Source organism: Corvus cornix, chromosome 3 (genome assembly GCF_000738735.6).
Source record: "Corvus cornix cornix isolate S_Up_H32 chromosome 3, ASM73873v5, whole genome shotgun sequence".
NCBI lineage: Eukaryota > Metazoa > Chordata > Aves > Passeriformes > Corvidae > Corvus > Corvus cornix.
The window spans coordinates 6,636,227-6,658,013 of NC_047056.1; the positions used below are offsets into that span (position 1 = coordinate 6,636,227).

The 21,787-nt window shown below is 41.6% G+C and overlaps 1 protein-coding gene across 7 annotated transcripts in view; it reads left to right on the top strand.

The window, feature by feature from the left end:
- Positions 1 to 20,406, top strand: part of SPTLC3 (serine palmitoyltransferase long chain base subunit 3) — a 97,025-nt gene extending 76,619 nt beyond the window's left edge. For all 7 annotated transcript variants that reach the window (XM_019287991.3, XM_019287990.3, XM_019287992.3 and 4 more), the window contains 4 exons: positions 1,301 to 1,427; positions 12,813 to 12,948; positions 13,943 to 14,072; positions 16,438 to 20,406. In XM_019287991.3, coding sequence (XP_019143536.1) covers positions 1,301 to 1,427; positions 12,813 to 12,948; positions 13,943 to 14,072; positions 16,438 to 16,551 — 507 coding nt within the window. In that variant the 3' untranslated portion in view covers positions 16,552 to 20,406. The remainder of the gene's footprint in view (positions 1 to 1,300; positions 1,428 to 12,812; positions 12,949 to 13,942; positions 14,073 to 16,437) is intronic.
- Positions 20,407 to 21,787: the final 1,381 nt, after the last annotated feature.

The following is a 21,787-nucleotide window of genomic DNA, read 5'->3' on the forward strand; positions in this document are numbered from 1 at the left end:
GGGTTTGCCCCTGGAGATTTTAAAACCAAGTGTCATAATACATCAAGAATCAATTTTCTCTGTTTCATTGGCTTCCTGAATTTGTATCTCTACATTTATTTCTTACCAAAGACAATGTGGCTAATGTAGCTAGAAAGTATAGAAAGATTAGACCTGTGAAAAGTAGTTTGATTTAATTTATCCTCTAATCCTTGGAAGTTTTTTTAAATGCAAACAGGTTGCTCTTTTCATGCCTGTGTGTATCACCAAGCTTTGCCTCAGGCTTCTCAGTCTTGGAAGGCTGCTCACCCATTCACCCACTTACATTCCTTTCTGCAGCCAAACGCTCTCAGTGGCACTGTTTATTCTGCATCAGCTGGAGCCCAGAGGCCGCCTTAGCTTTTGACCAAACCCTTAGGAATACAATTGCAATATGGCCGTGCATAACCTGTGTAAGGTTAGGTAAATCTTTATCCCCAGCACTGGGATTACTGCATAGACTCATACAGTATTTTTGGTAGTGATTTGTGTTACTCTCACTGGATTTTTTTTTTTTTTCTGATTATATTTTCTTATCAAAGTCAATTTTCGAGCAGGCCTCATCCCTTCCTCACTAACATGCTTTCAACTCTTAGTGTGGTAACTGTTATTCTGATATTTTGCACTAAGGGACATAAGTTGTTATAACAATGAAGATCTTAATAAGATCTGAATTCCCTACTGCAGGCCTGGATTCAGGAGAGTTACTGGTGCTTTAGACATGCCTACAGTATATCAGTGGTTTTTCTAAGAGCACAGATTGTGTTCTTAGTTAACCAGCAATTATACCAACTCTTAACATGACTGTACCTGCCGCAGTGATTGAAAATTTTGATTGAAAATTTATGTGCTTATAGACAAAGATAGATCCCATTAAGGTTGCTTTTCCTGGGCTAGGTCATGTGGCAGAGGACCTATACTGATGTCATATAGCCTTTGTTTCATTACCAGAGAGGAACTGAGCAGCATTATTTTAAGCGCAGCTGTTCATTGGTCTTGAAAGTATTTTGGCTCCTTTATAATAAGTCTTAGCGCAGAAGTAAACATTATTCTATTCCAGACTTTTGTTTCAGCTGTAATTGCCCCACTTATATGGTAAAGTATTTGCACCTGCCTGATGTTTCTTCAGGCCATGTATCAACAGTGGCAGCCAAGAAAGCAATCCAGGAGCTGGTGAAATGTCCTCTTCCTTTTGCACATTCCCACTCCTGCAGTAGTTAAGAGGGAGATCTGTTGTTTGGCCAGCTCACAGCTCATTCATGCTTTGTTTTGCTTGTGTAAGGACCTTGTGGACTTTTTACGAACTCATTCTCACAGCGCTGTGTACGCCACATCTATGTGTCCCGCCGTAGCAGAGCAAATCATCAGGGCCATGAAATGCCTCATGGGACTGGATGGGACAGCACAAGGTAACCTACCTTCCTTCCTTCCTTCCTTCCTTCCTAATTCCTTCCTTCCTTCCGAATTCCTTCCGAATTCCTTCCTTCCAAATTCCTTCCTTCCTTCCTTCCTTCCTTCCTTCCTTCCTTCCTCCCACCCTCCCTCCCTCCCTCCCTCCCTTATTTCAGCTGCGACCAGAGCATCTCCTGGGTACACACACAAGCAAAATGTCATCAGCAGCAAAGAAGTATGGCAATGCAAAAGAAATCCTTCTTATTGTAAAATTAATACCCAAATCATCATACTTCTAAGTGCTGTCGACCCTGGGGGTTTTTTCCATGCTCATCCACATGTAGCAGGGATGGAAGTATTTTGGAATTCTGGCTGCATAGTAGCCAGCCCATCCTGTTTTGCAGCAAAAAATAGAAACCCATGGATTTCCCTTGTAGTATTGTCTGACCCTGTAGTCAATTTCATAAGGATATGCCTTCATTTACGGGCTAGGTGTTGTCAGTTTAGCTTCTTTGTAAGTGTGAACCTTCAAAATGGCAAGCAACTCAAGCATGGTGCAGCATTTCAGAACAGGTATTGAATGTTAAATAATAGTATGAGAAGATGGTTATAATAATTCCTACCTCCCTCAGGCATCAATTCTGGTGTCCTGAACCTGGTTTTGTACTACATTTTGTCCCCAAAGCATTGACTGCTTGGTGTCTTTATGAAAAATCAGGTGTATTTCTATTTGTCTCTTGAAGCTGCAGATGCAGCTACTGTCCAATCCTCTGTGTGACGTGCTCTATCCTCTGCGTGATGTTTTATCCTCTGTGTAATATGCGTTCTATACAACAAACAAAACAACTGTGACATATCTGTCTATTACTGTTTCAAAGCAATGCTGATATGTATTCAGTGTTCTAGGACTTAAATCCCAATATGGAGAAAAACTGATTGGATTTATGTAGTTTTTTTCGGGAATGCCAGAGAGTCATGATGTTCTTTAACATGCAGCTGAAGGTACAGATTCTGCTCTGAATTGCAATGTTTTATACCGGTCCAGCAGTGCTATTTTCTCTTAGTTTGTCTGAGACTAACAGAATTAATTCTGTATTAGTCCTCCCTGACAGATATGACTGGGATAAGGTGGGAATGGAAGAGATAAAGAGTAGATGAGAGCAGGTAAGATACTGCTCTGCACTACTCTGCTGCAGTGCCCTAGAGGGCCGTTTCAAATAGATATTCAAATTACAGATACGAGGCTATTAAGACGTTTATCGCAGCTCTTCAATGAGACCGGAATTTACAAGACCCCAGAGTACAGAAGGAGGGATAAAGAATCCAGTCCCAGTGCCAAATTCTGCCAAGTGCAAGGACAAAAGACAGCAAAACTCCGGCGTGATGTGCAGACGATGAGGAAGCGACGCTCTTTTCATTTTGGCAGAGAAGCCAGAGCGTAAAAACTGCTTCCAGCTTGAAATTTGGAAGGTCACTGCTGCATGTGCTGATGCCTACATATGTTCAATATAAGAGACCACCTCCGACACGTTTCTTGAAGCCCAGGGCCAAGGATTGCGGGCCGTCGGGCCGGGCGCGCTCCCTGCGCGGGCGCTCCCTGCGCGGGCGCTTGCCGTGAGAGGGCGGTCTGACACCGAGCCTGCCCGCGGCTGGCTGGCTCGGGATCGCGCAGATGCCGCGTGTGGAGCATGGAACATGCAGAGCGCTTCCAGGCCTTCAAAGCCTGTTGAGAACGCTCTTCGGCTAGCGTGATTCTGTATGCAGTTCAGTGCAGGGTAAGAGGAGAACTGGGTTCAAGATTTAAGATGTGCGTGTCTGTCTTAGGGCTAAGAGCTTGAAGCATTTTCTCTTCCACAAGCAGTGTTTTTTAATGACACAATGTTTGTTTTTCTGCGCAAAATAAGAGCTTTTTAAGTCTTCTGCAAATCCGTTATGAAATAAATTAGTGTTTTGTCAGTTTTTAAAAAATTGTCTTGTAATATGAAATGCAAATGATTAGAAAAACAAATGAATAAATCATATATCACAACTCATTGCACAGAGGCTAGCAAGCTGGCTATGATGTGTAAAATTGTTTCTTGTCCTTCTGAGCCAGACTCATTATTTTAGTCTTTGGGTTTTCTTTCATGTGGGCCTTCCTTCATTAGGCTGTCTTGTGGACTACAAAAAAACCCCACAACCCAAAATACAGGGAAAAAAATGCTCTGCTGGACCACACTACAATGTGTTGCTTTGGCATCAGAGAGAGGAAGGTGGTGGCTTAGAAAGGAGCAAGGAACAGAAGGGAGAAAGCACTGTCTCTCCTTAGATATTTTTGATTCCTAGGACAATGACCTTGGCAGAGTTCTTTTGGTCCGCTATCACAGAAAATGGTGAATCCTGCATGTGAGTTGTTCTTGTGAGGGCATGAGCTGTGGAGCAGAGAAGTTTCAAGTGAACCGAAGTTGCTGCAGGGTAGTATCGACCACATGTTCTCTGGAGGCCTCTCAGATCCATAGGAGTTTATTTTGCAATTTGTTTTAAATGGCATTCTCTGCCCACTGGATGATTATCCCTTATAAAGGGAATCCTTTTTAAGGAGATGTCCACCAATGGCTTATCCTCCAGAGGTCATTTCTCTAGGGGAGTGAGCCTTGCAAAAGTTACTGGGAATGTTTTAGAAAATAATGAAATTAGAGTTTGCTAAAGAGTTCCATGTGAACTAGATGGTGTTTGTTGGAAAGAGGATGAAATAAGGGGAAAACAAATGTGTTAATCCAGCATGTTCTTCCATCTGAACATCACGACTGACTCCTTGGCAGGTTAACAGAAAACTAAGAGAAGGAAAACTGATTTGGTCATTTAAGCTGCTGCTCAGAAAAATCCATATTTTTTGGTCTTCTTTATTTTCCCAGATATAAGACTATTACATTCCCTTCGATTTCTTGCTAGTTATTCTCCACTAATTTGTTAGGCAGCTGATCTAGAAAAGACTAGCACAGATGAAATTATGTAGTAGGTAATGCTAGGGCCCAGAAGTGCAGCAGTACTGCCTGTGCATCCTGGTGTGTATCCAATTGATTGATCTTATATATTTTCTTCCTTATTTTCAATTAGTAAGAATATGGTTGTTTGGAAAAGGAATCGAGATGTGCATTTCCAGGACAGGATCAGTATACCAGATGCATGACTGCAGGATATGAATAGATGTTTATGGGCCCAGGGGGTACTGCTTCATCACAAGGAAGGAACAGGTTAGCACTTTCAGGGTGATTCTGTGAAACCTAAACTGTTCAGCTGGAAGTTACCCACAGCCAATGTCTGTTTCAGCATAAACATGAGGGTATGTCCCCTACCAACACTTGTGATGGTTGTGAGACATTAATGACAATGTGACTGGGAGGATACTGCAGAGCCCACAGCCAGCTATTGCAGTTTCCTTCTTTTGTTGTGTTTTCTGTGGTGACTTGAGAAAATGAAGGGCAAGAAATGCTAAATTAGGAGAAGGTAGTAGCTCCCTCAAAACTGATATACAGCATTTTTCCTGCCTGGGAAAGAGGACTAGGTTGAGGTCCATATTGCCAGTATTTCTTGAGTGACTATGTCCAAAGAATCAAAATTTTTTACTACAAAAAAATGCAAATGTGAAATCAGATTTTCAGTGGAGTAAAAGTCCTGTTTTTCTCAGTGCCATGTTTCACAGAACTGTGAAAATCGATGTCTTGCAGAACAAAACACATTCGTTCTTAGTACCATAACATCATAGGTACTTTCATAGTTCCTATAATAGAGTTGTTCAAAAGTGTATGAACTTCTGGCAGCTGTATTTCCTCTAGTAATGTCATAATGCAGCAAGTTCCACAGTTCGGCTCATGTAGTCTATTTAAAAAAAAAAAAGAAACAATTTTATCCCTCTTAAGCCTTTGTGGCCTTTTCATCTCAAATGTATCTCAGCTCATTTATTAGGAAATATGGGAAGCAGAAGTTCCCATGGCATTTACTCTTTATATTTCATTATATAGATATTCTTTATGTGTTCTCCTTGTGGCTTCTCATTACACCACTGGAGATACCTCAGGAAACTCAGCAGCTGCCTTCGTGGTTTTATCCCATGATGAGACTGGAGTTGACTCAGAGTGTTTGGACCCCGCACAAATTTGCAAGTACACTTACTTGCATGCAACACAGCCCCTCCAGCTGTGACCTCAGACCTTTTCTTCCTCCCCCCTTTCTGCATGAGAATACCAAAAGCATATTTTTACACTTAAATTTGATAGGTATAAAATAGAACCACTAGGCAGACGGAGTTAAGACTGCTGGGAAATCCAAAGCAATTTTTTTAATTAATAATAGATTATACTGGTGTAAAAAGCAAATTGCAGCATTTGTAAAGGAAATATTTTTTCTGTTTAATGCATGGCAAACAATAATTCACAGCAGTGGGCATTTTTCATGTTTTTATGGGATGCTGAAACATTTAAAAGCCTGTCCTCTCAAACTAGTAAAAGACGTTTTGTTAAAAGATAATTCCTGAAGTTGTTTAGATTAGAAGTGTTCCTTTAAAATGTTCATTTACTCTCCCATTTGTGCTGATTGGTTTATCTTTTTGTAACTACTAGCTTTCATTTGTGTTTTTAGCAAGCACTTGAGTTCTTGCATTTGAGCTCATTCAGATCGTGAGAAGTGGCAGAATGCCACTTTCTGTTTTGGTTTGGCATTAAAGAGATTGTTTTTTAAAGGTTCCTTTTTAAAGGTATTTCCATTGGTCTCAGATTTTTTGTATAAATGGAGGATCAGCTCCTTAAAGTCAGTTTCCAGCATTTTCCTCTGCTATCTGTCCTCCAGAGTCTTTTGAAAATATTAGTTTTGCTTTGCCAGGATCCTCTAAATTCAGAAACCTTAGTTCCACATCACTACAAGCTGGCATAAGCCAGCACTGGCACAAGGAAGGGCAGTCTTGTCCTCAGTTTCTCCTCCGCCTGCCCATCCTGTTTCTCGTGCCCCTTCTCCCTACGCCAGTGTGGGTGTTCGTGCAGCCATGCAATGAACTGAATCAGAGCACTGATGTAGCTGAAAAGCAACCAGCCCTCCCACTCATGGTTAGTCCACACCCAGACTGGTTCCCAGAGCCAATCTGCCATATGGCTCCATGAGTCCCAGTGCCAGGACTTGAGCAGCTGGAGCTGAGAGGAACAATCCCTTTTGCAGCAAAATCAATGTCTGCCAGACTGGACTGGTCATGAAGCTATTGCTCTAAGCTTTAAATCTGCAAGTGACTTAGCGAGGGACCCCTTGGACCTGCTCAAAACAGCTTGCAGAATCAGTCATGCTGAAGTCTTTCTTTTTCAAATTCTTGTTTTGCGGCTTCATTCTGAGGGGATTGCTTCTCTTAGGTCCTTAGCAAGCAGAATGCTTGAACCCTGGCTTAATTTTAAGTTAATATTCCCAGTAAGTATGTGGTCACATTTCAAGCCCTTAAGCACATTTATTCCCTGTTTGCACAGCACTGGCTCCATGACTAGGGCTTCCAGTCACGACAACAGTGAAGATATTAGTGATAATAATATGCTGCCACAGTTATTTGTATATGCTGAACAACACAGATGTTCTCCCAGCAGTGGATGATGAAACAGAGCTAAATTTAGACATCTTTGCTCAAAATGAATGAGATATGCTGTTCTGGTGGAGACACCTGCCATGGGATTCACCTGCCACAGGGCATCAAATGTATGCACGGAGAGTCAGTGGATCTGAACAAGCAGGGGCTTTGGACTAACAGCATTTGCAGTGACTTGTAAGATCTCTGAGGATTAACTGAATTCTACCTCATTTGCAGTCACTTTTTCCCCATTCAAAGTTAAACCTGTGCTGGAGTCCTCTAGCAGACCCTACCCATGGATAGATGTTCCCTGTATCCTGAAATAAGCATCACCTGCAGGCAGAGGAAGGATGTCAGACTTGGATGTGACCTGTCCCCCAGCAGTGACAGCTACGCTTTCCCCAGGGACAGCGGCAGGCAGCTCCATGACACAGTCCCCTTTCCAGGGTGTCTTTGCTGCCGGAAGAGAGTGAGGATCCCTCCTCTGCTGCAGATGCCGCTGGCGCTGCGGTGCCCGAGGAATCCAGCACCTGCCTGGCTCAAAGCAGCAAAGCCTCAGCCTGCCGAGCGCAAAGCAGCGAAGTGCCGCTTCTCGCAGCATCCGGATCCCTGGCGCTTCAGAAACACCTAATGGGATGCAGATGGAGCGCGTTGTGCGCTGGCTGGTTTTCAGCGGCGGGACGGACCCGCTTCGTGATTAATCACCTGCGCTGGGAGTAAACAGGACTCAGCCAAGGCTGGCTGCTCTGTCCCTGCATTGTATATCTGAATATAGATAAGGTGCTGGCTAGGCAGAGCTGACTCATCCGAGAAATAAGGTAAAAATGACCCAATCTTTACAATTTTTCTCCTTTCTGCTTCAACTGAAATTTCCATTTTTCTTCCCATAATCTTCTCTGGACAGTGTTTTGCAGCAGTTCACAGTTCAAATAAGTCTTTAAGGGCTTATTTAGCAGCTGAATTAAGTTGAAATCACTAGGTTTCTAGTTAGCATTAGATTGTAGAAGTAAATGTCTTCACTTCTCCCCAGTTCATTGCAAAGTTATTTTTGATGAAGATTGTTTTATCTGAGAACATATTTCCTTTAGGCACCCCAACTTTATAGCATTCTATATGTGATTTAATGCACATGGAGCTGCATGTGTGTTACTCTTATAATGGAACCAGAGGGAAAAAAATCTGTCCATCTGCAATAGTTTAGTGGGAAAGAGCTATTGTTTTCCAATTTTTTTTCAGCCTATGGAAGTTTGCTTTTTCCTATCTAGCTGTTAGTAGAGGAAGGCAGGGAGTTGAGTTCCCCATCCAAGGAACACTGACACTGGTATGTGAAAGTCCAATTGTGTAATTAATTATCTACAAGGACCCTATGAAACAACAGCTGGAGAAGATTAAAGCAGGTGGATTTGTGTCTTGAAGAGCCCACCGCATGCCAAAAGCCAGTAAGGCGTGGGGTTATCTTTCCTGGAACGGGTTCAGGAAAAATAGCTCTCCTTCCCCTCCTACACCTGAGATCTTGATATGAAAGGCTACGGGTTGTTTATTCCTGTTTTCAATAGACTGAGTCACAACTTCCAAGGGTAGAAGCCTACAGGAAGAGTTCAAAGGTAGACTGTTTGTGCAGGAATTGAATGCAGGCAGCTTCTCTGCTTATGAACATTCTGTGGGAGGCAAAAGCAGACATCTGTGGAAGAGGAAAATGAACTTTTGTTTTAGAGAGCTGATAATTTTACTGCCTCTTTCGCTGCCAGGATAAGGTCCTCAGCTGGCATAAACAGCAGAGTTCTACTGAAGTGCACAGAGCTGTGCCAGGTAAAGCCAGCCTGGGATCAGGCCCTCAGACATGTAGTCAGGATGCCTTCCTGATGTCAGGTACCCTGAAAGTGTGTGACAAAGCTTCTGCCAAGTCTGTTTCTCCAAGTGGCTCTCTTAAAAAGCTTGTTGCTTCAAAGAAATTATGAGCAAGCTACTACATTTTATCATTTCTCTCTCTCTCTTGCCTTCTTTTTGTATTTTTCTTTCAACTAAACCATATTAATTTTGAGCTATAAAGCTTTCTAAAAGCCTGCAGAAACTAATGAGCTAAAGCCAGCAGTATGCAATGATGTGTGTCACATAAAAATATAATCAGCATTTTTCCCAGAATTGCCGACACCTTAGAACTTTGCAGTAAACCAAATATTTTTAAAGTGCTGCAACCAAATGAAAACTCTAAATTTTCCAGCAGAAGGTGGATTGCTGATGCAGTAAATCTGCTTTTCTTGTACCATCCAGGCAACTAATCCTTTATTTCAGAAAAATCCCCATAAACTGGCTGTGTGTGTTCCCACCAGCATGAAGATAACTTGTGAAACTTGGGAATTGTTTATCGTTTACTTTTCTCTCTTTCTGTCCCTTCTTAATTCAGTCAATAAGAAGATGTAGAGCACTTAATAAAGTCATTCTCAGCCTTAGCTGAATACTCTGGGGCATTAGTGGGCTTAGTTTTAAATAGAGGAGGGTTGGTTTTCCCTGTCCAGGCTGTTTTTTCCAAACATGTGCTGTGTTGTGGTTCACATATTTTATGGAATATAACTCTCTGGATATGCTGCTTGCTGTGCTGTAAGCTCTTTGCATAGACTGTAAATCCTCAAGGATTTTGCAAAGTAAGAATTTTCTAACACATATATTTACTGTCTAGGGACCTGATCCTCTAATTAGTCCCATACAGGTAAATTCTTACACTCACATAGATGCAGCCATATTATTTTAGCTCAAGGGTCTGCTCTGCAGATTTTCACTCAATAAATATTAAAGGATGCGAGATCACAGCCTCAGGAATCAAAGAAAATACTTTCTAAATGTGGTGGTTTTAGTTAAACATACTACAGTGCATTTGGACTAAGACCTGATTCTAAACTGAATTCATCACTCTTAATCTGCAGTGTAAAGGGAAAATCAGGCCAATGAAACAAAAATAAATGTTTTGCTCAGATCTACCTCTTTATCTGACATTGGAAGGTCCCATAAAGGAATGAAAAACAGTGTTGAAATACAGCTACAAATTTTAATGGTTTTATTGCTCTTATTGGGACAGCGTATAAGAAGCCTGTGTATATGATGTGTGTCTGTGGTCTTTGACCACAAAACTTAACATGAGAAAGGAAAGTGTTGACATTTGGTAAAGAAGTAGGTTCCTCCCAGCCACCCACCCACAAATAGAGTGTGTGTAGCAATCGTCTCCTAATGTGCTTTTTTTCCCTCCAGATATATGGGAGTGCTCTGATCTTTTATTTGGCTCTTTAATGCATCCCTGCAAATGAAATTAGTATTCTGGGATGTTGCTAAAACATTCAAGTGGCTCTTTTGCATCAGCACTGGCTGGCTTGAAATGAGCTCCATAGGGAGTCTTGAAAGGGGAGATCTCGCATCACAAACCAGTTGAGGATGTAGAATCGGGAAAGGAAGAGGTGTTTGACTTTTGAGGGGTTGTCTGAACCTCCTCTTTCAGCTGTAAAGTTTCCTTAGCTGGAGTATAAATTTCTGGCACCAAAACTAAGTAGAGACAAACTGATCACCTCTGGGCCCTGCACATATGTTTTGATAAATAGCAAACAGCACCGCCTGGAATCTTGCATGGCTCACACTGTGTTTCCAGCTCTGTGGTAAACGCGTGAATAGAAAGGAGAAGGCAGCAAGTCTTAAACTGCACTCACCAAGAACATCTGCATTTATGAAAAACTTTCCCTAATTGAAAATCTAGTAGTTTCAAATGCTTTCCAACTGAGAGTTTGGAAACAAGCTCAGGGGCTGCTTATATAGCAAGAAACAGCAGTTGCTTTGAGCCCCCAGTTCAGATTACTCCCCACCCTCTTCCTTGTAACTCAGACATTGAGGAGGTGCTAATAACATCTTTACAAATTTTAACAAGGGAAAAATCTCTCTTTAGACTTCAGCCACATTATTCTCTAACTCCCTTTCCTTACCATCATCTCCCCTCCCCTCCTCTTCCTCCTGTTTCTTTGAGATCTACTACACCAAAAATATTTTTGGAAATACCACAGACTATTGTTTTTATTAGTGACTGGAAAGCTTTGTAGTAGGATGCTTTTGTGTTTCATTTGTTTTCCTTGCTCTGGCACAGCTGTTTTTGCTTTAGCAGCATTAGAGAGATGGTTAAACTATTTGTGGCCTTTTCTAACCCAGCAGATCTCTTCCACTGAGTGCTTTAAACTGAATGACTGAGACTGTAAGTAACAGGTTGTCTGCATGGGCAGTTGTGTGCATAAAGTTACAAATGCACTGTTTTTATGAGATCTTTTAATTTGTTCAAGCAAAACACCGATCACTGTGAAGCAAGTCCCACTTTTCCTATAAATTTCCCAGCCAGAAAACTGACAGAACCTTGACTCGGGAGGATACAGAGCAGATGAAGTAGTAGATCTTGTTCAAACCTACACATGTTCAGACATATTAATGGAAAAGAGGTTCATGTAGGTATGGTGATCCCCACGTCAGCCAAGAGGGAAAAGGAAGAAAAGCCAGAGCAGATGGTGGGGCAGAATGTGGTCTGAGGACAAATCTGCCAAAGGTGGCATGTAGCTGCTACAAATGCCTTACTGGCCACTGTGGTTGCACAGAGCAAGATGGGGAATTAGGAAACAGGCATCCAGTGAGAGAACAGTGACAGCAGAAAGTAGTAAATGAAGAATGAAGCGAACAAAATGTAAAGTAAAATGAAAACGTAAATGGAGAGTGAAAACATAACACATCTGTGCAAAGGCAAAGAGGAAATGAGTTGTACTGGAGGTTTCAGTGTTCATGTCTGGTGACATAATGTAAATGATACTGAAAGTATGGGCTGATGAACAGCAGGAAAATGAAAGCTAAGAGTAACTGGGTCCTGCTAAATCCCAGTCTTACCACACATTCTCACCACCTCTGCTGGGCAGATCCAAGCTGCTGAACAGCAATCAGGTTTAGAGACTCAATCTGCTTAATGGTGGCTTGCCAGTTTTGTTTCTGGTGAGGTCAGGCAGATGACAGACCTGGCTCGATTTGCTGTGTGGCCGTGTCAACTTGGACTGGCACTGGACAGGGATGTGGGTGTGGAGGAGGTGGCACCATCCCTGTCAGCACCTCACAGCAGTGGAAAAGCAGCACATAGATCAGCTTACTGATTAAATATAATGCAGGTGGAGTAGTGAAAGGACATATGATATCTCTTACTACAGTAATGTAGAGCATGTCTCTTCTCTCTTTATGCAATGGGTTGGGAAGCAGTTGCACTTGTCAGAAACCACCTCCTTAGTGGCACTGCAAAAGAAATGGCTGAAATGTCTTTTCAAGCACATTTTTTCTTTGATGTTTTTTGTCCTTTTCCTTCATAAAAATAATTGGTTTCAACTCTTCTGTCAGTTTTGCCGGGGGTCACATCTGTGCATCCATGACTAAATGAGGCCAGGGACAATGCAGAGATAATACTCAATTACACCGAGAAATAAATTCTCTATTTACATGTCTGCACTACTTCTCTGTAGGTGTGTGTCATCTAGGAGGCTTTATTTAGCACAACAAAGTCCAGGGAATTGCCCACATGTCTATCCCCAGAGAGGGACTGTTTCTGCCATGGGAAGGCACCTCACAATTACAGGAGTATCAGCCATCCGTCCCACAATGCCACAATAATCAGTGTAGTTGTATTTAGCTCATTCTGTGTTTTTCTTCTCAGTCAAATAGCAACATTTACATTTCAGCCAAACTGTTACCCCCAGCCCTGATTCTTGCCTGTGACTAGACCCCAGTTATGATCTTTACACTGACTGTTCTCCTGACTGGCTCATTTCAGGGCTCCAAAGAGTGCGTCAGCTGGAGAAAAACACAAGGTACTTCAGACGAAAACTGCATGAAATGGGCTTCATCATTTATGGCAATGATGATTCTCCTGTTGTTCCCTTGCTCCTTTATATGCCTGGTAAAATAGGGTAAGTGTTGAAAAAAAGTACTTGTTTTGCTGGCAAAACAAGCACTATTCATGTTCATGGTTATTTGGTATATGTTGAAGAAGATGATGTTGTGTGGTAGGTGCTTCCCAGGAGGAACATACACTGTTAGTTGAATACGTCATTTAGTTCTGCTTTCTTTTAGATTTGCCCGTAGATTTAATTTTGAGTTGTTCCAGAATTCAGAATTTTAAAATCTTTCTCTTTTCCTTTTTTAACGTGGTCTGGAATAATACTTTTGATAACATTTTCCATTTGAATTTTTTGGTTTTTAATTTGTAATCATTAAAGGAGACATGTTGCCTTTGATGTATGAATTGGTTTAGATGAATGCCTTTTTGTCCCATCTGGTGTTTGAATGGATTTTGCATGTTTTACCATTCAGTTCCACTCAAGCAGCACTTACTTGTGCACTGACTTGGGCACACAGACCAGAAGTCAGTCGTAGCATAATGTCAGGGTTGAGCTGTAGGGAGAATTTGCAAGTAGCTTAGGGTGGCTGTGAGCTCTAGGTCTCATACATACCACACAAGCCTTCTTAACTCGCAGAGTAATTGTGAGGGCAAATAAACTATCACACAGATTGGTTTATTCCTATTGATGTTCAGGAACCAAGCATTCATACTTTCCACAAGCCCAACCTCTTCCATGCTTAGGGACTGTGAATGTCCGCATGGTTTGATTTGTACTCAGAGACTTTCATTGACAGAAATGAATTGTTTATCATGCAGTGCCCTCTCTGCCATCACATTTCTAGGATTTGACACCCACTTGGCTTCATGAGTGGCTAAGCAGCAAACAGTCTCAATCCTACTGGTAAAATTCTGGCTTTTATGGAAATCAATGGGAATATTCAATCAGTCGAAAACAGGATTTTATCTATTGTTGCATTATATCTGAATGTTTTCTCTCTGTGTTCAGTTTATTGGAGATAATTTATTTCTGATTTTTCTCCTTCTACTTTTTCTCTCCTTAGGGCTTTTGCAAGACGCATGTTAGAAAAAAATATCGGGGTGGTCGTGGTTGGGTTTCCAGCTACTCCTATCACAGAATCCAGGGCTCGGTTTTGTGTGTCAGCTGCACATACACGGGAGATGTTAGACACGGTAAGCACAGCAGATGTCCTGCCCAAATTAACTTCAGGTGCAAAGGAGGCTGGGAGAAGCTGTGCCTCTGTTACTTTGAATCTCAATAATTCATTTTTACATTTGTTTTTCTGGCCTTGTCACTTGATCTTTAAAGGCATTTGAGCCTTATACATTTTATTTTCTGAAATAAATTATCGGAGAGTTAACTTCTTATGTTCTTCTATTTCTAAGAATGACCAAATCTGTCATCACTAATAAAAACCTGCATGAACAGCACAGCAAGACAAAAGTTAAATGCTATGTCAAAACTATCAGAGTAGGAAACCCAAAATGATATGGAAATAATTGAAAATCAAGTTTTCCATACGCATATTTCTATTCCATATTTCCCCATGTTTCTTGAATTGCAGAAGTATATGGGACAGCCTTGGGGGTACAGGTGGAAATTGCAAACAGTATTTGGAACTGTTTGAACCTAATTAAGTTTAGTTGGTGCTGTCTGGCCAGTCTCACTTCCGTATCTTTCTCGGATATCAGAAATACCATTAACAGTATGTTGAGACTTCCATCGTAAACCTCCGTTCCAACGCAGTCAGAAATGTGTTTAAAATAAACTCTTTGAAATTTTCCATCTCCCTTTCTTGCCGAAGGTGTTTTTGGCCTGGCTTGAGATACGCTCTTTCATTCTCATAATAAGCCAACTTGGAGGCATGAAACACAGAGGCTTAACAATAAATTTCAGGCTTTGTTTTTCCTCTCTTCGCACGAGTGTGATGGTCAAAGCAAAAAATCCTTGAACGTGGAAAGGCATTTGAGTTAAATATGCCACTGGTTCATGCAGACAAGCACTTGTGCCTGCAGAGAGCTCCTGACTCTCCTTTTGCATCCTGAGATGCGCATGGATGTGGAGGCCAGAGCCTTGCCCTGCTGAGCAGCTCCCATACCAGTGTAGGTAACTTTCAAACAACATCAAAAACCTGCCTTGCATGTGTGCAGTGTAAAATTCCTGCTGCTTTTAAAGGTGCAGTAGTTATTAACGAGGTACAATACCGTTAAGGTAGTATTTTGTAGAACAGAGCATAGCTCTCGTGTTGGTCCTTGCCAGCTTCTGCTGTTTGACTGTGTGGATTTTGGCTTATGTAACTGGTAACAGGCAATGAAGTTGATCTGAAGATTAATCTCTTGAGGCTGCTGCTTTGATTTTCTTCCTTTCCCCCTGCCCCCAAATGTCAAGCCCACCACATTTTTGGGCCATCATTGTACGTTCACTTCCTGCTACCTCACATTGCTGCTTCCAGGGAAGATCTGACGCTCCCCAGTCATCACTGAACGTGCTGTGGTCTTGCCACAGTACTTGTGGCACTCTTACAGTTTGGGGGAATGGAAATGCCCTGAGTTTAATTACTTGCAGATGCAAAGCTTTTAGGACAAAACACTTTGTGAGTGTGCCTAAACCCAGGGTAACAACAGGTAACAAGCACGATGAAAATGTTTCCCTTTCACAAAATTTGTTTCGTATCTCAGCCTGGAACTAAAGAGGAAAGATCCATGAAAGGGCAAGCTCCCAAGAATAACTTCCTTAATGACCTGGAAGCTATCTCTCTGCATAAACCATTACTAAATTACTTCTTTTTGTTCTAAATTACATCTTGTTGTTCATGAGCTTGTTTTAGTGACTTAACAGAAACAGGCTCAAAATCAAAATTGCTCTTTCCTTCTTTGATGCCAAAAAGTTGGCTGCTCTTGAATGTGGGTCAGGTGCTGCAAAACACTGAGCTGCTACCCTATGATACAGAATTCCCTGCCTACATTTTGAATCTACTGAAAGCTGGAGACTCAGCTCAGCAAATTGCATTACAGTATTAATGAACAAAAATTAAATGTCTCTGTTATATTAATGTAAGATAATGGCGTTCATTAAAATTATCTTCAACTATTCAGACTGTTTATGCTGACTCTGCTCAGCACTGGGGGCTGAGTCCTACCTAAGAAAATGCATTGGCAACTCCAGTCTTTGGGAGCTATGGAGAAATACTGAAGTATAGCTTACACGTTTCTTTTGCACAAGCAAAGATAATTTTTGCCTGGGTTGTAACCTCCCTATGCTTTTAGAAAAAGTAATTTTTTTCATCTGTGCTCAATTAATGCGCTTACTAATAAACCGTAACCTACTGAAGGAGCAAATTCCTTTCTCATAGATGCTGTTGTACATCTACGACTGTATTGATGTTCACTGTTCTAGAATGAATGCAAAATTTGCCAGTCTGTCTTTTAAACTTTGATTGATGTTCTTTTTATAATCTTCTTGTTCTGCAGTAAAGTAGAAGTTACTAGAACTTCATTTCTTTTCCAATAGAATTGACAAAATATCATGATCTTACAGGTTTTGAATGCTCTGGATGAATTGGGTGATTTTCTACATCTGAAATATTCCCGGTATTCCAAGTCATCTCATCCTGAACTGTATGAAGAATCTAGGCTTGAACTTGAAGATTAAGTTTTCCACCCATGAAGAGAACATTATGATGCTATGAAAGGGCGGAAAACCCGAAAACTAAACAATACAAATGCATTTCTTCCCTTCTAAGGACAATTTTTATTTCTCAGTTAATTGAAAGAAGGGGAAGCTCGGGTGTTGCATCACGTTGTATCAAATTTCTGTATTCAAGAGACTGGAATATTGATACAGATTTGCCTCCCCAGGAGAGATCTGTTCTTCTTACGGTATTTTTGATGCAGAATGAATGCATCCATTGATCCAGTTGCTAACATACAGCTTTTGATATGGCCCCTTTTTATGAAGAGGCTTCGGATAGTCTTAATTGTGACTGAAATAATAAAGTTTAAAAAGTTAATAGATTCCAGTGTAATATAGCTGAGCTTCATCAGTGAGACTGACTTTTATCTGTTAAAGATCATAAATCGAGATGCCAGTGTGGACTGCTACAAAGGAATGAGCAGAAAGTGACCTCTTTAACTAAGTTGCACTATCATGCATTTCTCCAAGGACAGAAAATGTTAGAAAAAGGCTAATGCTGAGAACAAGAAAAGTAGCCTGATGAGATTGTATTTCTGACAGCAGGTTACAGGAAAGGGAAAATTCCTCCTCCCCTCCACAGACCTTTTCTCGGCCTCTTAAATGCACTTTCAACTTTGAATTGTACAAAACTTCGGGCTTAGACGTAAACAGAAATGCGTTTCTGCCAACGCGTTTGACCTACAACCTATCACATCTTATCACTACCTAAGTTCTTCAGCAGGCTTGCTCCCTTTTTGTGGCGCAGTAGTAAATAATTTTAATAACCATTTAACTTTCCCGCAAAAACCTTGATCAAAACAGTCAGATACTTGCAGTTCACAAACTGCAGATGACATTTATGGGCCCCTTCCTAAGTTTCTTGAACTACTTATGGGCCTAATAAATTCACTAACAAGTACATAATGCCGAAGCTGTTAGTTATACAGAATGTGAAGTTCAAGATACTATAAGCAGTTCTGCCACCTGTTAAATAGAAAACTCCACCGTTTCTATACATGCTACAGTCATCCATGTAATAACATTTCTTGAAATATTTTTGTCTGTTTTATGCATGTCAGGGGTTGTCCTGTCCAGGAGTTTTTTTGAGTTGTTTGTTCTTCAAATAATTATTATATCACCCGAAGAGGAAGATGCCCTTGTCCCCTTGTCCACTGCCTGAGTGACAAATGCTCAAAGCTACCTGAAGGAATTGTTCCAGCCAGCAGTTTCCCTGCCATGCCAGCAGTGGTATCATCAGGCTTGTGTGGGCTCAGTTGCTGGAAGGAGATTGGAGGCTTTTTCCTTTTTTTTTTTTTTTGCAGCATTGAAAAGCAGTTCTGCAGCTTTAAGAATGAGCTCCAAACAATTCCATGCTATCAAATGTCATTGTAAACACATCAGATGAGAGATGTTTAGCTTTCTGCTGCACAGATGTACCACACTTTCATGTTTCTCTTGAAAGCTGTGGTGTAAACTTAACCCGCAGCTGCAATATTAGATTTAAGAACAGAACAATTAAATTGCGGAGTACCAATTACACTATATTACTCCCTGCTTGTTAAAGCAGCTTTCAGGATATAACAAGGCTGACTGATTATGAGGGCCCATTTTTTGTTGGATTTTTGTTGTTGTTGTTGTGCAAGTTAATAAAAATCCCGTGGTGCTATAACTTTAAGAATTGATTACAACACATTCCATAATATCAAATGTCAGCTTTAGGAAATGTGTATCAAGGGCTGGGGGAGGACTAAGTGGTGTGTCATGTGATTCTTCACTGTGGTAGATGGGCTTCGAAAGCACTGCGGAGGTTCAGGGGAGCTGTGTTTGTGGATAAGAGCAAACTCACTATATAAATATTTAAACACTCGAGCACAGGACAAGGAGAAATTAGGAGGCATGAACTTTGTCTTTGAGTAACCTGGCAGTTTGTGGTGCACAGCTTTGTTACATGCAGGGTGAGTGCACTTACTGTGAAAGGAGATGGGTTGAGAAATTTCTGCAACCTGTTCCTTGAGGAAAAGTACTGGATTTGATAGATTGCTTTTTGATCTCTATTGCTGAACATCTGTGGCCAGATCCTCAGTTGACTTCTGACCTTCCATCTTGGGGTATATAGCCATAGTTTATATTTCAGCAAACATTATTACACGTGCTGTTGCAGGCAACACGCTATTTCCCTCAAAGAGAGGCCTGAGACTGATTAAACTACACAGTGATCACTTTCTGTACCCCAATAGGGGAATGTTTTCAGTCTAAAGCTGAATTCTTCCTGCCCTCAGAACATTACTCTCACTCATGTTAAGGAGACAGGACAGCTATTTTTTAGAGACTGTCAGTTGATTTATTATGTGCTCTCTTCTGATTTCTTCCATCCCTTACACACTAGAGAAAGTACAGACTGACTACCCCAGGGCTTGGGGAGCAGTTAGGGAGAAATCTCTGCTCCACTGGTGCAATAATGAAACTCCCAGGAACTTTAGTCTTTTAGATTTTCCCCATGAGGCTTATAGTCTGGCACTTGCTTTTGTAGCAGTGTGGAGTTTTTCCTGGTTTACTTCAATTTTAATAGATTTAGAGTTGATCAGCATTTGAAGACTCTATTTTAGCTCGTGTAAGAAAAAATCCGATAGAGTACCCATTAGGGAATTTGCACCTCTAACACAGGATTGTGTATTTCCTAGAATGTGCTCCCTCTTCAGGCATGCATGTTCTTGGAAAACATAGTTCTCTGTAATTGCTTTAGAAGGTTTTGAAGAAGTGCCTTCAATAAATGAAAAAAATGCTCAAGTTGTCATATTTTAATCCAGTGGAAATGTAAGTATAACTACTCTAAGTTTTTGTGGGCAAGCTGCATCCTCTTATCTTGCGTAAAATCTTGATTGGCCTTTATGATATGGGAAAACTCAAGAGTTTCTGCTTGGCAGAGAAACTGAATTGTTTGCCCTTTCCTGCACCTTTATTCTACCTCATCTTTTAGAAAGTCTTCATCTCCTGAGCTTATCAAACTTGTCAAAGTGGTTCCCCCCTCCACTTCTCCTGTTTTTTCTATTGTTCTCTCTGTTCTGCTGCTTTCTGCTGGGGGAAAGCACACAGGCAGCTGCAGTGAACCTGAGTGCAGCAGTTGGCTTTTTGGGCATTGCCTCACTGCCTGCTTTTCCTGGTATTCTCATCAGCTCTTACAGACTTTAATCTTTCAAGTAGAAGTTTTTTGTGACTGGTGCAAAATTTCTATGCTGAATCGAATCTGAACTGCCCAAGCTGTTGAACCAAGAACGGGCTTGTTCTGACATTTTTGCAAGTGTAGATCAGTTAAAGTCTTGCTTTGAAGTGCATACTGTTGGTTTAAAAGTAGTACAATTGTGAGAGGAACCTGCCAGTGTGAGGTGAGCTGCCTGCATTTGTTTCAGAGGGGTTTGAACGCTGGTGTCTCTGGACTGTTTCACAGCTGCTGCTCTTCACAGGGGACCAAGATATGGAGTGGATCTATTTAAGGTAGGATTTCAGCTGGGTTTTATTTTCTTTTTTTCCAAAATGTGTTTCGTTGAAGGTGTGTTGCATGTTTCCCTGTCCTGCTGAGACAGGGAATAAAGTAGCAATGTAGGAAAAGCAGTCTGTACTAAAGGTGTTTATGTACTTTCTAGCCTGCTTCAAAATCCAATAGAGATTCTCTAATATATGATCTGCTTTTTATTTGTGCATGAAGTTTAATTGTTCTACAATTTAAAACACAGATCAGGACCAAATTTTAAGGAAACCACACCACCAGCTGAGAAATGGCAGATGTCATGCCATTATCGGCAGCTGAACATTCGAGCTTCTAGATGCCTTCAAAAACAGCATCTAGGTGTTTCCCTCATTTACCCGCACATCCAGGGTGGTTTGTACTCCCTGCAGAGCAGTCACAAGATAGTGAGAACTCACTTTATCCATTTGGGAGGCAGAGCTTCAGACTTGTCAAGATGGTCCCAAAACCACCACCCATCTGACCACACAAAATAATAGTTCAGCACCATTGGAACAGGAGTCTGGGGTCTGAGTCAGGCTGGTTGTTCAGCACTTACTGAAGAGGGGAGTGTGCTTCCACACATGTAGCATGTCACTGACAAGTGACATAAGGAAGCAAAGATAAATCCATTTATATCATGTGCTAACCAAATGAAAAGCGTGTGTAGTGGCACAGGATCTGGAGAGATGTGGTAGACCTGGAGACTTGGACTGGATCCAGTTGTGTACAGAGACTTTTTGTGCAAGCATTACAGGAGCTATTAAATCTTTTTAACCAGCTAGGTGGGAAAGTGGAAAACATGCTCTTTAATATCAAAATAGTGACTTTGAAGGAGGCAAAGACAGAGGCATCCCACCACCTGTGTTGTTCCAGTTTGTTTATGAAGAGAAAGGGTAGACAGGGTGCCATAGCAGGTGACCCTGATACTTGGTACCCTATTCATAGAACCTTTACAGAGAGTCACTTCTGCCAGATGCTGTGCTAAGGCCCAAAACTGTTAATTGTTATCAATGTACCTGAATTCCACAGTTTGTGCTGCAGGGGTGGCCAGGGTTGCTTGAGCCATCAGCTATAGCGAGCTGTGCTGGTGCTGGAAATAACTCAGAGATTGTTTTAGTGACAGGAGTGCACAGAATCACTGATGGCTAGGATGCTCTTATTGGGTATCACTGCTGGATGCCACTGCTGGGACTGCCTGTGCTGAGGTGACAACTGTCTGTGCTGCTCCGCCAGGCGCACCTGATGTGGCTCCAGGACAGGCATGACAGTCTGTCCTCTTCTTTGCAGATGCAGAAGGACTTGGGCTGTAGGTCAGTCCAGCAGATGAGCTTGTTTCTGGCAATTTAGCTCAACCAGAAGATGTAGCCAGGAAAGCAGGACTCTGTAGGAGGTCTAGAAAATCAACTGTCACAAGTAAGTACTTGTAGTGACAGAGAAATACTGATGTGTGTGACAGAGCAATGGTGCTTTGCTGTCCCTTCCATTTGAAATTGTCTCAAGGAATTCCCTATGGACATGAGCTGACTCTGGTATCCTGTGGGTGAGCCAGAGTATTTGTATCTTCCAGCTCCTGGAGCACAGAACTGATCTCTCATGCCATGACATGCCATCAAGTTTGTTGCCCTTATTTTTGGTATCTCTGCCTCACCAGTTCAGAGCACAGCATAGAGTGGCCTGCTGAACCTGTTGGGGTCTGATATGACCACACAT